Source organism: Pan troglodytes, chromosome X (assembly GCF_028858775.2).
Source record: "Pan troglodytes isolate AG18354 chromosome X, NHGRI_mPanTro3-v2.0_pri, whole genome shotgun sequence".
Lineage (NCBI taxonomy): Eukaryota > Metazoa > Chordata > Mammalia > Primates > Hominidae > Pan > Pan troglodytes.
Genome location: NC_072421.2, coordinates 40,477,212 through 40,495,305, shown reverse-complemented (window position 1 = coordinate 40,495,305; position 18,094 = coordinate 40,477,212). Strand labels below are relative to the sequence as shown.

The window sequence follows — 18,094 nt, the reverse complement described above, 5'->3', positions numbered from 1 at the left end:
TGGGTGTCACTGTGGCCCAGAGCCAAGCTGTGAGCATATGGAAACTGGGGTGGGGATTTGGGGCAGGCAGGGGTCACAAAGAGGGTAGAGGATGCCTCCCCGAAGCCTCTCCCCTCCACTCCTACAGCACCAGTAGCTTCTGAGATGGCAGGTGCCGCCTGTGCGGCCTCAGCTGCCTGCGTGTGGGTGCATCTTGTTGGGAGGGCTTGTTTAAAAAAACTGAATTAACTGGACAACACCGTGGTTAGGATTTTCATTGACTCTTAGTGATAGTATGGGTTGCTGAGTTTTTCATTTAGAAATTGAACAAATGAGTTAGGAGTGTCCCCAAACTCCTAAGGAATGATAAGTGGCATTTTGAAGATGGGGTAGGGAACACGGAGGTGTTGGGCCCTTCCTTTTTGTTTTTAGTTTTATTATTTTTATTGATTGATTTACTTTTGTTGATACATATTAGATGTGCATATTAGCCCTTCCTTCTTGAATTTGGGTGTCTGTCTCCCTTGGTAGCCACTTGGCTTGTGTGGACCTAGGACTCACTCAGTGGCAATGCCTGAGCGGGAGCTGGAGAAAGCGTTGAGTGAAAGTGAAAGGGTTTCATGGGACTTCTTGGCTCAGGAAACTTCTCTTCCAGGACAGCAGCCCCTATGTACTTTGTAAACTACTTTGAGTTTGGGCAGACAGACGACTACCAATGCCTCTCTGCTGCTGGAGAGGGTAGAAGTTATAACATGGTTGGCCTCTGCTAGAGGTGATGTTGCCTGCAGAGGGAGTAGATGTCATGGGCAGTCCTCAAAAATCTCAGTCCTCTGCCATCCTGTTTAGGGCTTACTGGGCATGGTTATAACAGTGGTGAAGTTGCTTTGTTGCCACGGTGACTTGTAAATGTTGCCATGGCGATGCTTCCATGAGGTATTGCAATGGCATAGCCATGGTAAATTATGGGATGTATGTGCTGTGCCTTATAGGACCATGATGCAAGGAGAAAGTGGTAGACGGTGTAGGACTCAGCCATGTTCACATCTGCCTAGATCTCATGACCAAAGGCACATGGCATTCCACTCACAGAAGGGCTGTAAGTAGTTGCAATGGAAGAGGACCCTGATGGTTAGGACCTCTATCTATCCCTCCATCTCTGTCTATGCACCCATCTCCTTTGCCCTCAAGAGTAATTTCTGTGGGTACTGGTAAGAATAGCCCCATTTGAGGGAGGTCCAAGTGAAGTGTACAGGAAAGTGACCTGGAGCCTCTCCCTCATAGCTGTTTGCCATACGTATCTTCGGCAGTCAAGGTGGGTGTTCTTTGGGATTATTACTGGCCCATGGAGGGAAACCCTAGCATAAGGTTTGGGGGCCTTCACTGAGGGGAATTGGGATGTTTGCCTTGAGAGGCTCAGGGGTTGAAGGAAGGACAATAGGCCTCATTTGCGGAAAGATCTCGTTTGTGGAAAGATCCTCTTGAGAGCGGACAAGAAGCATCTACACTGCGTGTGGGCAGGCATGATTGCAGTGAACCCCAGATGCAGCAGTGGAGGGCTCCCGATAATAGTTCTGGACTATTCAGGAGGCAGAAGGGGGCCCTGTCCGGCTGAACGGGGAATGGTGGGGACTTGGAGGAGGCATGTGTGTTTCGCACCCCTTATCCTAGCCTGCTGGCTTCCCCATGAATGGAGAGCAGAAGGTGGTGTGTGCAGGGGAGCCCTCCCCACCCCCACTGGGCAGCTTTTCCTAGATGGGGAGCCCCAGAGAAGACAGATGGCAAGACCTCCCCATATCTAATGGGGGTGCTCCCTAGCAGAGAGACTAGGTCCCCAGTTAGTCACTGCCTGTTGATGCCAGTCTGTGAAATAAGTGATTACAAGTCTTCTAGGTGGTTTTCTGTGGACAAAATATACTGGCAGTTTGGGCATAAGTCCAGGTAGGTGAGATATAAACTCATTTCACTATTAGGAAGTTTGCAGTGAAGGTCAAAACTCCAATGGAAAACTTTCTCCCTGAGAAAGATGCCTTAGACTTGGTTGAGATTGTTACAAATACAGGTGGCTGTATGAGACCTGGAGTTCAAATGGAAGCTGTGGAAGTCAAATCCAAAGCACTAGGGTTGAGAGATTCTTAATCTGATGGGGATTTGATGGGGGGGTGTCTCTGGGAAGGGTGCCAAGACAGGGCAGTTCGTTCTGGGTGGGGCCCCACACTGGCTAAGCTGCTGCCTCATTTTGACCCAGGAAGGCATTGTGACATTACCTAGTCACCTCTGCTTTCAAACCACTTGGCTCAAACCGTCTCTCCTACCTAAAGGGAGGGGAAATGAGTACACTTTAAAAGTATAAAAGTAACCTTGCATGTGGCGCTTCGTAACGCAGTCTTTACATTTTTACATTGCACCCCCAGCCCCTCCCACAGGGCTTTCAGGGGCGGCTGATTGGCTCCAGAAAGTCAAATGGTATATAACTAGGACAATCAGTTCACATCTTAAACTTTCATAAATATCAGGGCTAAAAATCAAGCTGGTCTGGGGATCATAGCGTCCTTTTGTAAGTAATTTCTCCAGCCTTACCCTCTGCCCTGCTGCACCGTGTTTATGAAGCCCACCGGGGGAGGTGGCTTGCAGTAATAGTCCCACTTTACAACTCAAGGGGGCCAAACTGTAAAGTGGCGCTGTTACTGCCAGAGTGGTTAAGAGACAGAGCAACTCGAGTCGCATCCCACCCTCTTTGCGTCCCCAGGCCAAGCTGAGCGCAGTGGTCACCACTTCTGCATAGTGTAAGTTTTGGGCAGCTTGTGTGTTTTCTCCTGTTGCTGCTGTGACAGAACACCACCTTGGCCATGTTTTTGGACGCCCATCTGTTGCTGGTTGTACCTACAGAGACCTGGGGTGGTATTCCATGGTGGGGGCTTGGGTGCCGAATCCCAGGCCCAGCCATCCCTGTCCATACAGTGCACTGTCGTGAGTGAGGATGAGGAGGAACGGTTGGGGAGATTCTACCATTCCTTTGCAAGAATAGATGCAGCCCCATCTGTTCCCCCTTAGAACACCCTTGAAGAGAAGGTGAATGGGTCCTTGCACCATTGAGAGCACAGGCTAGCCAACACCCCTGTAAAGCTCACCCCCACAGCTGACTGCTGTGAACCGCTGGGAATGCCCCTGAGAGAAGCGGGTGAGCGGTGCTGGTCAGGAGTGGGAGTAATATTTGAAGTGGGTTGGGGAGAGGAAGAATGAGATCAGCGGATGAGGCGTGTGCTTATTTCATCTAGAAATTGACTTGTGTGCCTCAGCTCAGAGTTACCAAGACACCAGACTCATAACCCTGGTGATGAGAGGGATCATTTCAGCGGGCCAAGGGCTGACACCTTAACCTCGCAGTGGTCATTAAGTAGTTATCATTTATATTCATTGTGTATTAGAAAAATTGTGACCAGCAAAGCAGTTAATGAGCTATTTCTTGGGCTAGAGCAAAAATAGGAAGTGATGTTGGGCTGAGGTGATTCAAGGAAAAGCCCCAAGGCCCGTGATAGGCCGAGCACAGGGTTCCTGGAACGAGCGGTTTTGCAAGCGCTGGCCTGGCATGGGAAAGACACACCAACAATGAGGAGATGTCTGTCGATGCTTGCCTGTGACAGAGGGTGTGAAGAGGAGTGTCAGCTGGGGTGGCCAGCATCCCCAAGGGGGTCCCTTTGTGTTGGACAGGAAATGGGAACAACCCAACCCATTGGTTTCACATCTGTGCATCCAGCAAATCGAGTTTTTTGAAGTTTTCTCTGAACTCGTGTATGTGTTAGGAAACCTTGCCTTTGGCTTTGCCACGCCTCTCTTCCCAGCAGCCTGGGTCTGCCTGGGTTCCCTGCCTCCCTCTGGCCTGGACTGTAGGCCCAGAGCCCCCCAGGAGTGAGGGTCACTTCTGCCCATCAAGGACCTAGGCTTTCTTTCAACACTCTTGTCTCCTGTCCATCTTCATCTCCCCGGTTGGCCTAGGTGAATATTGGTGTTATCCCTTCGATAGATGACATTTTGGGGATATTTGGTCACTTTATCCTATCAGCCTGCCATTTATTTCAAAATAATGACCTCAGCAAATGTTTCCATAAAGATTTTTAGGTCAGCCCCAGCTTGGTTGCATCTTCTGCTGAAAGGACTATAGTGCTTTAAAAAACGTAGCATTGACACCCCATCTTTCTTGGTTCCTTCTTGCCCCCAACCATAAGAAGGGAGAAGGAGAAAGTCAGGAGTGTGACATGCACCTCACTCTGCTTTACTTGCCACTCGTCTTCAATGTACCCTCCCTCTGGAAAGTTCTGTTTCTGAGGGTTTTGTGCTAACCATGTGTGAGGACCCCAGTCTCCAAAGAAGCAGCTGTCAATAGCAGATTACCTTGGGCATGGTGGTCCCACGCGCTCCCCAGATCCTGCCTTCTCATGGCGACCTTCGGGCTTCATTAATGCCCTCTTGTCTCCCCTCCCCCAGGCGAGTATAGTGTTGGAAACAAGCACCATGATCCCTTTGAAGCCCCAGAGGACAAAGATCTTCCTGTGGAGAAGTACTTTGTGGAGAGGCAGCCTGTGAGTGAGCCTCCCGCAGACCAGGTGGCCTCGGACATGCCGCACAGCCCCACCCTCCGGGTGGACAGGAAACGCAAAGTCTCAGGTGACAGCAGCCACACTGAGACCACTGCGGAGGAGGTGCCAGAGGACCCTCTGCTGAAAGCCAAACGCCGACGAGTCTCTAAAGGTGAGCCCTGTCTGCTTCGCCCACCTGCCGGGGGGTGGGCCTTTGCATGCGGCCACAGTGGATGGACAGGAGATGTGGATGTGCGGCGCGCTGCCCCCGTAGACAGAGTCGGTGAGGGGAAGCCGTGGGGGCGCAGCAGTGGAGCGGACCTCTCCATTCCCACACTGCCTCGTGAGGTTCCCACCCTGGAGCCCCCGGGGGGAGCCGCCCACACCTCCCCTCCCCCAAAGCCAGAACCCAGATGGCCAAAGACGATTAGGCCCCCTCCCAAAAGCAGAGACCAGTGACCACACCCCCCCTCCCCCACCCCATTAGTGATGCGTAAGACAGTTTGTTCCCCCCCGGGGGGCTTTTTGATTAATTTGTAGTTATTTCTCCATTAGATGACTGGCCTGAGAGGGAAATGACAAACAGTTCCTCTAACCACTTAGAAGACCCACATTATAGTGAGCTGACCAACCTGAAGGTGTGCATTGAATTAACAGGGCTCCATCCTAAAAAACAACGCCACTTGCTGCACCTTAGAGAACGGTGGGAGCAGCAGGTGTCGGCAGCAGACGGCAAACCTGGCCGGCAAAGCAGGAAGGAAGTGACCCAGGCCACTCAGCCTGAGGCCATTCCTCAGGGGACTAACATCACTGAAGAGAAACCTGGCAGGAAAAGGGCAGAGGCCAAAGGCAACAGAAGCTGGTCGGAAGAGTCTCTTAAACCCAGTGACAATGAACAAGGTATGCGGGGGCCACCCCTTGAGTGTTCGCCCCGCTCCTGGAGGGTGGGTCATCCACTCTCTGTAGGAAAGGGCTTTTGAGGAGATCTTAGAAGGCCATAGCAATTGACTTCAAGGAAGATGTGGCAGGCAGGGAGTTCTCTCTTGATGTCCTTGCCCGTGGTTGCACAGGAAGGAAGTCTGAGCACCTTCATTCCAGCCTCAGGCTGTCTCCAGTCTCTGGGTCCTGAGCAACCCAGACCCAGTGGGTAGGGGGCAGGAAAGCAGGAAGAGCCAGCTTCTGTCCTCTCTTCCGGGCCCTTTGAAGCAACTTGCCACTTGGCGTTTTGTGGGTTAACTTAGGTGCCGTTTGAATGTGGTATAATTAAAATATTAATGCTTTGAAAACATAATTGGTGTATCTTTAAAAACTGAAGCCGCTCCAGTGATCAGTGTTAACAATGGGCTTTTCTTCCTGCACTGGCTACAACTGTGTAACGCCCGCTTCTTCTCCCGTCTCCCACCCGCCCGCCACCCCGTCACCCCCTCCGTATTTAGGCTTGCCTGTGTTCTCCGGCTCTCCGCCCATGAAGAGTCTTTCATCCACCAGTGCAGGCGGCAAAAAGCAGGCTCAGCCAAGCTGCGCACCAGCCTCCAGGCCGCCTGCCAAACAGCAGAAAATTAAAGAAAACCAGAAGACAGATGTGCTGTGTGCAGACGAAGAAGAGGATTGCCAGGCTGCCTCCCTGCTGCAGAAATATACCGACAACAGCGAGAAGCCATCGGGGAAGAGACTGTGCAAAACCAAACACTTGATCCCTCAGGAGTCCAGGCGGGGATTGCCACTGACAGGGGAATACTACGTGGAGAATGCCGATGGCAAGGTACCTCTTGACCCCGGCTTCCCTCTGGGGCCTGTGCGAACACATCCCCGCCTGCCTGCTTCCCAGCTTGAGGGGACAAAGCTTTCCTTTTCCTGGACTCCTCCCCCACACCACACGTCACTCCCCTGTCCTAGAGGAGCATGTCTTCTGGGTGGCAGCGAAGTTTCAAACTAGTAAGAATGAAATCCCTTCCCCCAAACCCTCCTTTGACAGGCACCCCCCCACCCCCCAAAAAAGATAAGGAATAAAGTGCCTCTCTCCACGCAGGTTGTCAGGTGGGGAGGAGGAGGGGAAGCAGCGGCTGTTAGAAGGACACGGGCTTAACTGTGTGCGCTGCTTGGTTTTATGATAGGTGACTGTCCGGAGATTCAGAAAGCGGCCGGAGCCCAGTTCGGACTATGATCTGTCACCAGCCAAGCAGGAGCCAAAGCCCTTCGACCGCTTGCAGCAACTGCTACCAGCCTCCCAGTCCACACAGCTGCCATGCTCAAGTTCCCCTCAGGAGACCACCCAGTCTCGCCCTATGCCGCCGGAAGCACGGAGACTTATTGTCAATAAGAACGCTGGCGAGACCCTTCTGCAGCGGGCAGCCAGGCTTGGCTATGAGGTGTGTCCCTGTGGGCGCTCCCCGGGGCTGCAGGCTGGGGGGCGGGGCCCGCGGACTGTGGTGGGCGAGGGGAGGGACATGGAGAGCAGAGCTCAGCCCCCTCCACATCGGGGCCGGGCCGGTGCTCCAACAGGATGTTTGTGTTAGCCCCACTCTCACTGCTGTCTCTTTGGTGGCTTGTTCAATCGCGGTGTGGAAAGAAAGGCCTCTCTGATGTTCAGTTCGTGTTCAGGCAGGTAGGCTGCTACGGCATCCTCCAGTCTCGCTAACTTATCTCTGATATAAAATCTGACACAACCCAGGGCTTGGCGACTGGGGGAATTTTAATGAGCCCTTTTGGATTCTGATTAGCAAGGGGGAGAGAAGTTATTAGCTCTATCTGGGGCTGCTTGTACTGTTTCGGGTGGAAGGGTGGCCATGTAGGGGGAGTAGGCAGGAAGTAGCTGTGTAGGTCACAGAGGGAGGGGGGTGGGGCAGACCTAAGGTCTCTTTCTGAGAGGGGGGGTACAGTAGCCTTAGGGCTGAGGGCTCTGGAGGGAGGGACTAAGACTTTTCCCTCAACTCACTGCTTCTCCCCAGCCCCCCTGCTCATCCTCCTCCTAGCATGGGCCATGACAATGATAGCTTACGTTGACGGAGCCCCTAAGATCCAAAGTAACTCATTTCACCCTTTCATCATCTTTGTGCGGTAGTAACTAATATTATTCCCGCTTTCAGATGAGGAAACTGAGTCCCAGAGGCGTTACATGATTTGAACAGATAATAATCCAGCAGCCTGGCTCCAAAGCCCAGTCTCCCCCCATCCCCCCAAACTCGGCTCCTCTCCAGGACTGGCTCCCATTGGAATCACGCTTTTCACAGTTCAAAACCTACATCTGCCCCTGTGCATCTCCCCACCACACACTTGTCAGTTGAGATAGTGATGTAATAGCCCACAGGGCAAAGACATTTTTTTTTATGCTGGCATCAGCTCTCTAGGAGTCGTGGTGAAAATAAAATGCGGTTCAGCAGGCTGAGTGTGAAGTGTGGAGAAGCACCCGGGCGACAGGATCCATGCCAGCCCATGCTCAGCTGTGGGCTCCCGGAATTCAGCCAGAGCCCAGGCTCGTGCACCTTAACCATGCTGCAGTCGGCAGTCTGCTGTGCCTTGAGCCTTTCCTGATGGGGTGACCCAGCTGCCAGTGTCCCTTTGACCCAGAGCCCACCCTGGGGCATGATTGTGTGGGTGGGAACTGGGATGCTGGCTCACACCTGTGGGATGGTCCTTTGAAGCACTAGCTAGGTATTTTTGGTTGTATGTGACTTTGTCTATTCATACCAGCTTGTTTCTTATCGATATCTCTGGATTATCTTTGAGGGAACTCTCTAGAAGGATTTGAAAATTAGCTCAGTTACTTGCAGATTAAACCCAAGTGGCAGCCAGTTGGTTTCCCATAAGCTGAGAGCAGCGGCACCTATGAGGACAGGGTAGATGCAGCGTGCCAGGCAGGGCCACTCATTCCTACGCGTGATTGGGAAAATGGACTTGTGCTTCCAGCAAACACCAGAGGTAAGGGAGGGCTCCAGGGCAGCAAACTCGCCGGCCATAGCGGGGTAGGGCTCCTGGCCTGGTCTTTGATCCTGGCTTCATTTCTGCCAGTCTCACCTTTCTGAGCCCAGAGCTTCAAGAGACCCTTGTGGGTGCTCTAAGGAACAGTTTCCATTTTGGTGGTTTTCCTATAGCAGGCCTGGACTAAGGAACACTGATCCATGCTTTCTTAGGCTACCAGGCCTTTGGTGCAAGAAGCCTTGAGAATGTTTATGGAAGGACAACTTTTCCCCTTCAAATGTAAATGTCATTATAGAACTTTCCCAGGTCATCAGTTTTGATGCTGAATGTTTTAATTACTAGATGAAAGCTTTCAACTTTGAATCCAACTTTCTGGGATTTCTTTAGTCAGAAATTAAAATGTTAGGATGATAGTCCATTCAGATGTGGCAGTGTAAACCCTTTAAAATAAAAGAACAGTTTGCTTAACAGGATAAGGTACGGTATGAATGCACAGCTTTGGGAGGGGTTTCCCAAAACCCCTCTTTATCATTGTCTTCTGCTTAGCTAAAAAGATACCACATGCAATAAAAAGGCTGCTCAAGCTTTGTTTTCTGTTAATCTGGTTCTTGAGGTTTAGAAACACCCTCTGTCTTCAGATCTGTAATAGACCACCTGAAAGGCCAGTTACAGTTGAACCTGTCTGTTCTTAGGCTAAGATGCCAATGTGGAACCGCATGTGTGTGCATTTAGTAGTGATGGTTAAGTTTTCTATGAATCGAATAAATCATGTTTTTAAAAAAGTTAATGAGGCATTTAATTAATTAACAATGTCGGGTTTATGGCCTTTATGGTTACATTTTGCGGTTAATGGCATTCAGCTTATAGCTGCTTAACAGAGAATTGTCCAACAAAAACAGTTTGATTTTGTTTGGGAATGGGCGGGCTGCCCTTCAAACACTCCCATTTCCAGCGTGGAGAATAAACCAAGTAATGTAATGGGTAGACAGACTTGTCTGGCTTCTTCATCCTTTCTGTTGGTGACAGCGGTTGCCACCCATTTAAGATCCCATCACCCTCCCATCTAGGAGAATGTCATTAGCCTGCTTGACCCCAACAGAAAAGGTGCAAGGGATGCTGGTCATGGCTGGATTGCAGCCCTCTAGCCAGGGCCCTTGATTGGGCCTTTGGAAACTTCCCAGCAGACCCGTTGCCAAAAGACCTGAGTTATGGGTCTGATACTTTGTGTTAATTGAATATGGGGCTTAACCTCTCTGGGCCTCAACTTCCTTGAGTGTTGAATGAGACTCATACCACTTTTCCTTCCTGAGATCTCACAGGTCACTGTGGGATATGACATACACATTTGGGAACATCAGAAGTGTTATGGTGGCCAATGGCAAAACGTCTGACCTGGTTGTTGGGTTACTGTTGCCTTGCCTGCCATCCTCCAGGATAACAGAGTTGACTTACCCTTCAGCCTCGACATCTTTCATTTCTAGGTTCCCTCAGATCAGCCCTAGTAGTGATGAAGGTTTCCAGGTGAAGGCCATAATTGTCAGAGCAAATAAACCCTGGGTTGATAGGACACCAGGCCGGCTGCCGGGATCCGGGTAGATTGATCTGTGCACAGCAGTCGGTGGCGCTTAGAGCTGATCCCTGAGTCACGTGACAGGGCCTCTCCCTGGCTGGGTACACAGCTCATTAGCTTGCAGCCGTCCACTCGAGTCTGGCTAGTGAGGGCCTGCTAAAAGAGCAGCAGCTTCATGCGGTATCCTGGATACCAGTGCTCGGGGCAGGTGGCCTGGGAGCTCAGAGAATTGTGGGCTTTCTGGCAGGTGAGGGCCTGAAGGAAGAGACGCATCTGTGGGCATGCCTTCTCTCTTCCTCCCCTTGATTTGGAAGGGAGCTGCCGCAGTGTCCTGAAGCAACAGGGTTACCGGCCAGGGTTACCAGCGTGCAGCCTTAGGTTCACAGGGGGAGCATCTAGAACATTCTAGTTAGTGTTCAAGTGAGTGATCACCTTTGACTGATGTGTCTTAGAAAGGGCATAAAAGAATTTTCAGAACTCACCTCACGTTTATGGGTGGCTCAAATGCTGCCTATTTTAGGTTATAGATGAGTTATTTAAGAGTTGTCACAAAGGAGAGCCTGCTGTGACCCATCAAGCTCCCCCCTTGCCAAGTGGAACATGTGTTGGGCTACCCCACATGTTCTGGCTTTCCCCCCAGTCTTCAGAACCTGACAGCTCTCTGCTGGCCATGACTGCTAGGAAAACAGTGTAACCTGTTGTCTGGTGGCAGATACTGTTCCATGTGTTTGAAAACTTTCTTAATCAAGGTAATAAAACATGGACTAAATTACTGCTCTGCTTACTGGGAGTGGTTCATTTTAATGTTTTAACACGCCAAAGAAGTGAGATTAATAACAGTGATTCTCATGCAAACTGTTGATGTGGAACACGTTCTGCAAAGGGGGAAGGGAAGGATTGTCTTACTTAGTTCTTGAAATGCGTAGGTTGTGGTATGTGGTGTATTAGATTCCTGTCATTAACTTAAGTAAATATGAAAATATATTGATTCAGCCCCAAGTGGGGCGGAGAGTGAAGCAAAAAGAGGGTAGGGTTATTGGAAGCGTTGATGTCATTTGTTGATGAGTATGATACCAACAGAGGCACTGCCGCCCAGGCTCCAACTCCGGGTCTTTCCAAGGGGCGTGAGGACCAGCCTAAACTCCTGGGCATCCTCCTCTCTGTGAAGTTGAGAAACGTTCTCCAGCTCATTTAATTGTTCATTATGCCTTGATTGGCCTTGCTTTTATCTAAACTTCTGTCGTCATCCACTACTACCTATTGGATGAATCGATTGAGTGAGGAGGATGTCCTTGTACTTATTCATGCGTTGTTTGAAACATTAGCAACCAAATCCCTCTGTACTCACTGTGCCAGGCACTGAGCTAAGGGCTTGTGTGGGTCTCTAATTACAGTTTCTTAGCAGCCCCTGGTAGGCGCTGTTACTCTCCTCCAGAGGTAGGAAAGGAAGCTTTGGAGAATTAGGAGCATAACTCGCCCAGGGCCAGGCAGCTGGGCAGCAGACCCCTAAATGATGCTGTCCCTGTCATCAGGCGCTTCGCACATGTGTTTCCCCCTCACCAAGACATCCACAGCCTGCCCGAGAGGTTCTCAGGCCTGAGGGTGTATGTCTTTGAAAGCTACAGAGAGGTCCACCTTACAAGGTCATTGTGCAGTGATCTGATGGCATTCCTCCCTCTCCTCCCCACAGGAAGTGGTCCTGTACTGCTTAGAGAACAAGATTTGTGATGTAAATCATCGGGACAACGCAGGTTACTGCGCCCTGCATGAAGCTTGTGCTAGGGGCTGGCTCAACATTGTGCGACACCTCCTTGAATATGGCGCTGATGTCAACTGTAGTGCCCAGGATGGAACCAGGTCAGTGATGTGTCTTGTTCTCAGCCTGGCTCTGCTGAGACCAAGCTTCCCTATCTGTGCGGTGGCGGTTCTCAGCGTATACGGGAAATTCCAGGAGGAAAGACAGAGGGTGACTGTAAGCACACTGACCACTGGGTTCTCTGGAATTGAATCCAGCAGACCTTTCTGGCAAATGTAGATGTAAAGCTCCCAATTTTGGTCAGTCCTATAATGTTCCTGTGAACCAAAGCTTCTGAAAATGTTGAGGCCTGCATGAATAATTGGGGGTGTTGCCTTTTAAGACCCTGGACTCTTCATCACTATCTATGAAGTCACTGTATTTAAAATATATTTGAGCTGAAAGTCCCAGGAGTACACACAGAGTGCCAGCTGCCCCTCCGCTGGTTCAGCAGGACCTGCCATTGCCACCCACATCCCCAGCCGTGGCCCTCACCCTGTCCTTGACCCTGGTTTATTGGTCAGAGACCCAGGTCTGAGTCAGCCTGAACATCTTCCTGGTTGTGTGAGTGGGATGCTGCCATGAGGCTGGGCACTGGGGGTTTCCTGACAGTGACAGAAATAGCCAAACGGAAATGTATTTGGTCTTTCACACTTTGCAAATAGCATTCCCTCAGATTGGGCAGAGACCCATCTTCTCCCCGCCAACCCCAACCCCCAGCTCCATGGACATAGGTAGGAGGCCTCTGTACCCTGCTGAGAACACACCCCACCAGGCCTGTTTCTTCTCCCCACCGTTCCCTTGGCTTCTGGGCCAGAGGTTAATCACTGATCTGTGTGAGGTCCTGGGATCAGGCTTTCAGGAGAGTCTCTGCTAATCTCTTTGCATCTAGTTTCTTTTAAAAACAGAGGTGTTTTTTTTTTTTTTTTAAATGTGTGACAGTTGCTTGTTGTATTGGCTTCCATGATGATGGGACCTCTTTTATCCCCTGTAAGTTACCTTCATATGGTCCATGACTACTTAAATTTGTTGAAAATGTTTTCATTTTGGGCTTGACTTCCTTCTTAGGCCTTGGATTAAGATAGGGTTTGCAGCTGGGCAGTGGCTCTCTTGCCTGTAATCCCAGCACTTTCGGAGGCCGAGGCAGGAGGATCACTTGAGCCTAGGAGTTCAAGATCAGCCTGGAAAACATAGTAAGACCCCGTCCCTACAAAAAGAAAAAATTAGCCAGGTGTGGTGGCATGCGCCTATAGTCCCAGCTATGAGGAGGCTGAGGCAGAAGGATCACTTGAGCCCAGGAGATCGAGGCTGCAGTGAGCCATGATCCGCCCCACTGCACTCCAGCCTGGACAGTGGAGTGAGACCCTGTCCACCCCCACCCCCGCAAAAAAAGGATAGATTTGGGTTTGAGATTTAGGCCTGAAATAGTCTCTTCATCTGCCCTGTAAAGGGTTAGTCATCAAAATAACAGTGATTCATTGCTTGACATTGAGCCACTCACTGTAGCTCAGTTTCCCTATCTGTGCAGTGGCGGTGACTGTGCACACCTCCTGGATGAAATACTGTGCTTAGGAGGCTCAGTACACAAGGTGCACATGTGCCCAGCTTTGCCTGTTGCTTTTAAAGGAGACAGCTGCTTTATAAGCAAGTGTGGCTTGCATGAGCATAATTCTATTGTGCCTCTCTTCCTAGGCCTCTGCACGATGCTGTTGAGAACGATCACTTGGAAATTGTCCGACTACTTCTCTCTTATGGTGCTGACCCCACCTTGGCTACGTACTCAGGTAGAACCATCATGAAAATGACCCACAGTGAACTTATGGAAAAGTTCTTAACAGGTATGACAAAGTTCAAGAAATGGTCTTATTCAAAAATTAGATGGTAACTCGATACAATAGATGATTGGAATTTGACTAGGCAGAAATCACAAAGGCTGAAACTGTAAAGCTTTTAGGAGAGCAGCCGAGTGTTTGAACTTTTGTGTGGTTTGACTTTATTCTAGTGAAGCTAAGTCATCTATTCACCCTAATGTTTTAAAAGATTTCCTAAAGTTATTCTCATTTTCCACACATGCATTCTTAACTTAGGTATGGCTCATAGGTTTACATCTTGAGTCTGGGAAAAATGACTCAAACCTTCCATACATGAAATTATTTGGACAGGTTTATGGTGTTAGGTCATCAGATAACCCATTACTTAAGCCCTGGGCATTACAAAGTGCCTAAAGCAGAAGCACAAGGTTTTCATGAGTGTCAGGCACCTGCAGTTAAATTCCTTATCAGGCACTTCCTGCCAAAGAATGCCACTAACTCACTGGTGACCCGCCCTTGTTTACCTTAAATTACACTCACTTGTTGGAAGAAGCAGCTTAGTTAGGCTATCAAAGAAGAGATACATAAGTAGGCCGGACACGGTTGGCTCACGCCTGTAATCCCAGCACTTTGGGAGGCCGAGGCAGGTGGATCACCCGAGGTCAGGAGTTCAAGACCAACCTGGCCAACATGGTAAAACCCTGTCTCTACTAAAAATACAAAAATTAGCTGGGCATGGTGGTGGGCGCCTCTAGTCCCAGCTTGGGAGGCTGAGGCAGGAGAATCCCTTGAACCCGGGAGGTGGAGGGGTGGAGGCTGCAGTGAGCCGAGATTGTGCCACTGCACTCCAGCCTGGGCAACAGAGCAAGACTCTCAAAAAAAAAAAAAAAAAAAAGAGAGAGAGATACATAAGTGTAATGCTACTTTATTTTGCTGAGAAAGAGGAAGACAGGAAATGACCTTCCAGCCTGTCATGAATGTATAGGAAAAAATGCCACGTGGCTCTGCCATCATTTTGTTCTCAGCAGTAGATTTTATCTTGTTTTTTTTATTTTTCTCTCCCTCCAGATTATTTAAATGACCTACAGGGTCGCAATGATGATGACGCCAGTGGCGCTTGGGACTTCTATGGCAGCTCTGTTTGTGGTAAGCTGCATTGTTTGCTCTAGTTCCGTAGGAGGTGAACAAGTTCAAGTCTATTTCTGTCTGGTATGGGTGAGGGAAAGCGGATGGTGGGCACTAGAAGCAGGACTCACTTGGGAAAGAATCTTGTTATTTAAACTCCTTGTTGTTGTTGACAACTGTGGACATCTTGCTGTAGTTTACTGATTCCTTCCTCTCTTATTTGCCCTCCATTAGAACCAGATGATGAAAGTGGCTATGATGTTTTAGCCAACCCCCCAGGACCAGAAGACCAGGATGATGATGACGATGCCTATAGCGATGTGTTTGAATTTGAATTTTCAGAGACCCCCCTCTTACCGTGTTATAACATCCAAGTATCTGTGGCTCAGGGGTGAGCATGGCTGTCATGTGATTGAAAACTAGCTGAGCTGCTCTTGAGGTGACAGGAGTTAGAAATGCGCTTTGAGCAGATGAGGGTGGGTGGGTGAGTGACCTCCTTAACTGTCCATGAACCTCACACAATGCAGTAGATATTTTCCAGAAAGGGTACACATCAGCTTCCTTATACCCAGTGTGGTGGGGGGTGGGGCACAGCATGGTATAAACCTGCCCTCATCACTAACACCAAGGCTTAAGTCACTCCCCAGAGAAGTGGGTGACTGGAACTTTATGGAAGGGTCAGCACCTTGGATACTTAAATCCTTAAACACTTTGAGAAGGTGTCCTCCCTAGGACTGCCTGCAACAGACCACTGTAGGATGTTTTGAGATGTACGGACTACACTGATAAACCACCTTGTGTAAGGTTAGGACAATCATTGTACATGACACTTAGGATATTGGTGTGTCATCAGATTTAGTTAATCCCCTCTGCCCCCTATGGTTGAGCTCCTATTCGCCAGTGACCAATCATCTTGGGTGTACTTGTCAAGAGACTGCTCTGCTGTGTGTTGACAGAGCTGCTTGATAAGTAACATCCTCCTCAGCCCTGAAGCTATAAACATATATGCCATTACAAACAGTGATGGAAATCATAAAGTATGGTAGGTTGTATGCAAGGAATGCAACACCTTCCTTCTCAAAAGTGTCACTCCCAAAAGAATGGAAGGATGGGGGTGGACATGCTTGAATGGAGAGACAGCCTTGTATGTTTATAATGCTGTTAGTGAGGGTCTGAGGAGAGAAGAGATCAAAGAAATGGGGATACAGACTTACTCTCCCAGTGACTGTTGATAGCAGGGCACTTGGATAGGCTTGACCCTAGTTGTGGTCACAGCTGAATGAGCAGGACTTTACCACCAGAAAGGGGAGAAATGGGGCTTATTCAGATGGTCCTCCCTAGATGGACAGATGAGTCCAGAGTTCCTACTGCTAGAAGTAGTTACTCTGCCTCACCTTAGAAAGGAATGGCGATGGCCGGGCACAGTGGCTCACGTCCGTAATCCCAGCACTTTGGGAGGCCAAGGCGGGCGGATCATGAGGTCAGGAGATTGAGACCATCCTGGTTAACATGGTGAAACCCCGTCTCTACTAAAAATACTAAAAAGTAGCCGGGCATGGTGGCGGGCCCCTGTAGTCCCAGCTACTCGGGAGGCTGAGGCGGGAGAATGGCATGAACCTGGGAGGTGGAGCTTGCAGTGAGCTGAGATCGCGCCACTGCACTCCAGCCTGGGCGACAGAGCGAGATTCCGTCTCAAAAAAAAAAAAAAAAAAAAAGGTGATCAGAGAGTAGGTATGGTGAGAAATGAGGGGTGGGAGCAGAATGAAAGGACATAGAGGCTGGTCCACTTGGGTTGGTAGTTAACATTAATAGTTGGGAGCACTTTTCATTTTACTGGAAACTCAAAGCATTTTCCTTTCTGTTTTGTAGGCCACGAAACTGGCTACTGCTTTCGGATGTCCTTAAGAAATTGAAAATGTCCTCCCGCATATTTCGCTGCAATTTTCCAAACGTGGAAATTGTCACCATTGCAGAGGCAGAATTTTATCGGCAGGTTTCTGCAAGTCTCTTGTTCTCTTGCTCCAAAGACCTGGAAGCCTTCAACCCTGAAAGTAAGGAGCTGTTAGATCTGGTGGAATTCACGAACGAAATTCAGACTCTGCTGGGCTCCTCTGTAGAGTGGCTCCACCCCAGTGATCTGGCCTCAGACAACTACTGGTGAGCAAGCTGGACCCACCATGTACAGTGTGTTATAGTGTTAATCCTTGTGCATATGTGTCATAATACAACTATTTCTGTAAAGAAAGGACACTATTACATATGAAAATATCTCTTCTTTATATAAGAGAAATTACTCCAGTCAGAAGGACTTAGAAACATGTTTTTTTCCTTTTAAACTTTTAAGTCAGTTTTTATGAAGTTGTTATAATGTTTCTTTACTTTTCAATGCACACATGCTTTGGGATACGTTTGTTTTTACTTGGAACATTTGTTTCTTTTCTTTTTTAAGGAGAAAAAAAAATGAGTAAAAGGAGCTCCACACTTTGACTTAATTTCATACAAAGCTCTGATGACAGGCCATGACTGTAGAGTGGTCAGAACTGTGTGGTTGGTTTGAGGGAGCGAATTCGGGGAAGGCACTTGGTGATATAACTTTGTTTTGTTTACAGAGTACCTGCTCGGGCCAGGTAAATGCTATTGGATGTAATCCAGTAGTGTGTAATATAAATTCAAACCATATCCACACACAACAACTAATTGTATGAAACTTTTATATCCTAATTTAAAAGCTGTGAAATTAGTTTTCACGCATCAAACCGGATTGTTTATATGTTTAAACATTTTATGCTCTTATTTAAAGAAGACTTTGAGCTATTTTTTTCTGTACCCTGTAAAATATTGAAAACTAACATAATATGTTGAGGTTGCTTGGAAATGTACATAAAACTAAAATTTTCTGAATTGTGTGTTTATGTTTGAAATCTGTGTTTTAACTTTGTAAGTAAATTCTCTGCCTTTGTATTTATATTTTACAAAAATTTTCTTAAAAGGCAATAAAACTGTTGAGGAAAGGAGAAAATTGAAGTACCTTGTGTCCCATGTATTCCTAAAGCATTATTGTTGTCCCTGATTCTTCTTAAATGGTGCTGGTGATGTATTCCCTATAGATAACTTTAGAGCAATTTATAGTCTCTAGAAACCAAAGCAGACTGGAGGATTTTGGAGGAGTTATACTCAGAATATAATTTGGAGTCCTATTCTGAAAGCCCAATTCTTGGACATATTTCCTGTCTCTTAGAACCTTCTCTTTCCTGTCTCCTTTGATGCTTATGGAGGCTTTTGCATTGCCTTTGGCCTTGACCTATTTCAGTCCCACGTCATG

General features: G+C 48.7%; 1 protein-coding gene across 18 annotated transcripts in view; it reads left to right on the top strand.

Moving 5' to 3' along the window:
• BCOR (BCL6 corepressor) overlaps positions 1-17,796 on the top strand; it is a 126,020-nt gene extending 108,224 nt beyond the window's left edge. For 10 of the 18 annotated variants that reach the window (XM_016947534.3, XM_016947536.4, XM_063804332.1 and 7 more), the window contains 9 exons: positions 4,462-4,725; positions 5,211-5,453; positions 5,990-6,315; positions 6,668-6,922; positions 11,732-11,898; positions 13,529-13,674; positions 14,716-14,793; positions 15,007-15,163; positions 16,642-17,796. In XM_016947534.3, the coding sequence (XP_016803023.1) occupies positions 4,462-4,725; positions 5,211-5,453; positions 5,990-6,315; positions 6,668-6,922; positions 11,732-11,898; positions 13,529-13,674; positions 14,716-14,793; positions 15,007-15,163; positions 16,642-16,933 (1,928 nt within the window). In that variant the 3' untranslated portion in view covers positions 16,934-17,796. Of the gene's footprint in view, positions 1-4,461; positions 4,726-5,108; positions 5,454-5,989; positions 6,316-6,667; positions 6,923-11,731; positions 11,899-13,528; positions 13,675-14,715; positions 14,794-15,006; positions 15,164-16,641 lie in introns of all 18 variants that reach the window. The other 8 variants (XM_016943431.4, XM_016943432.3, XM_054676862.2 and 5 more) reach the window with 1 other exon arrangement.
• The last annotated feature ends 298 nt before the right edge of the window (positions 17,797-18,094 follow it).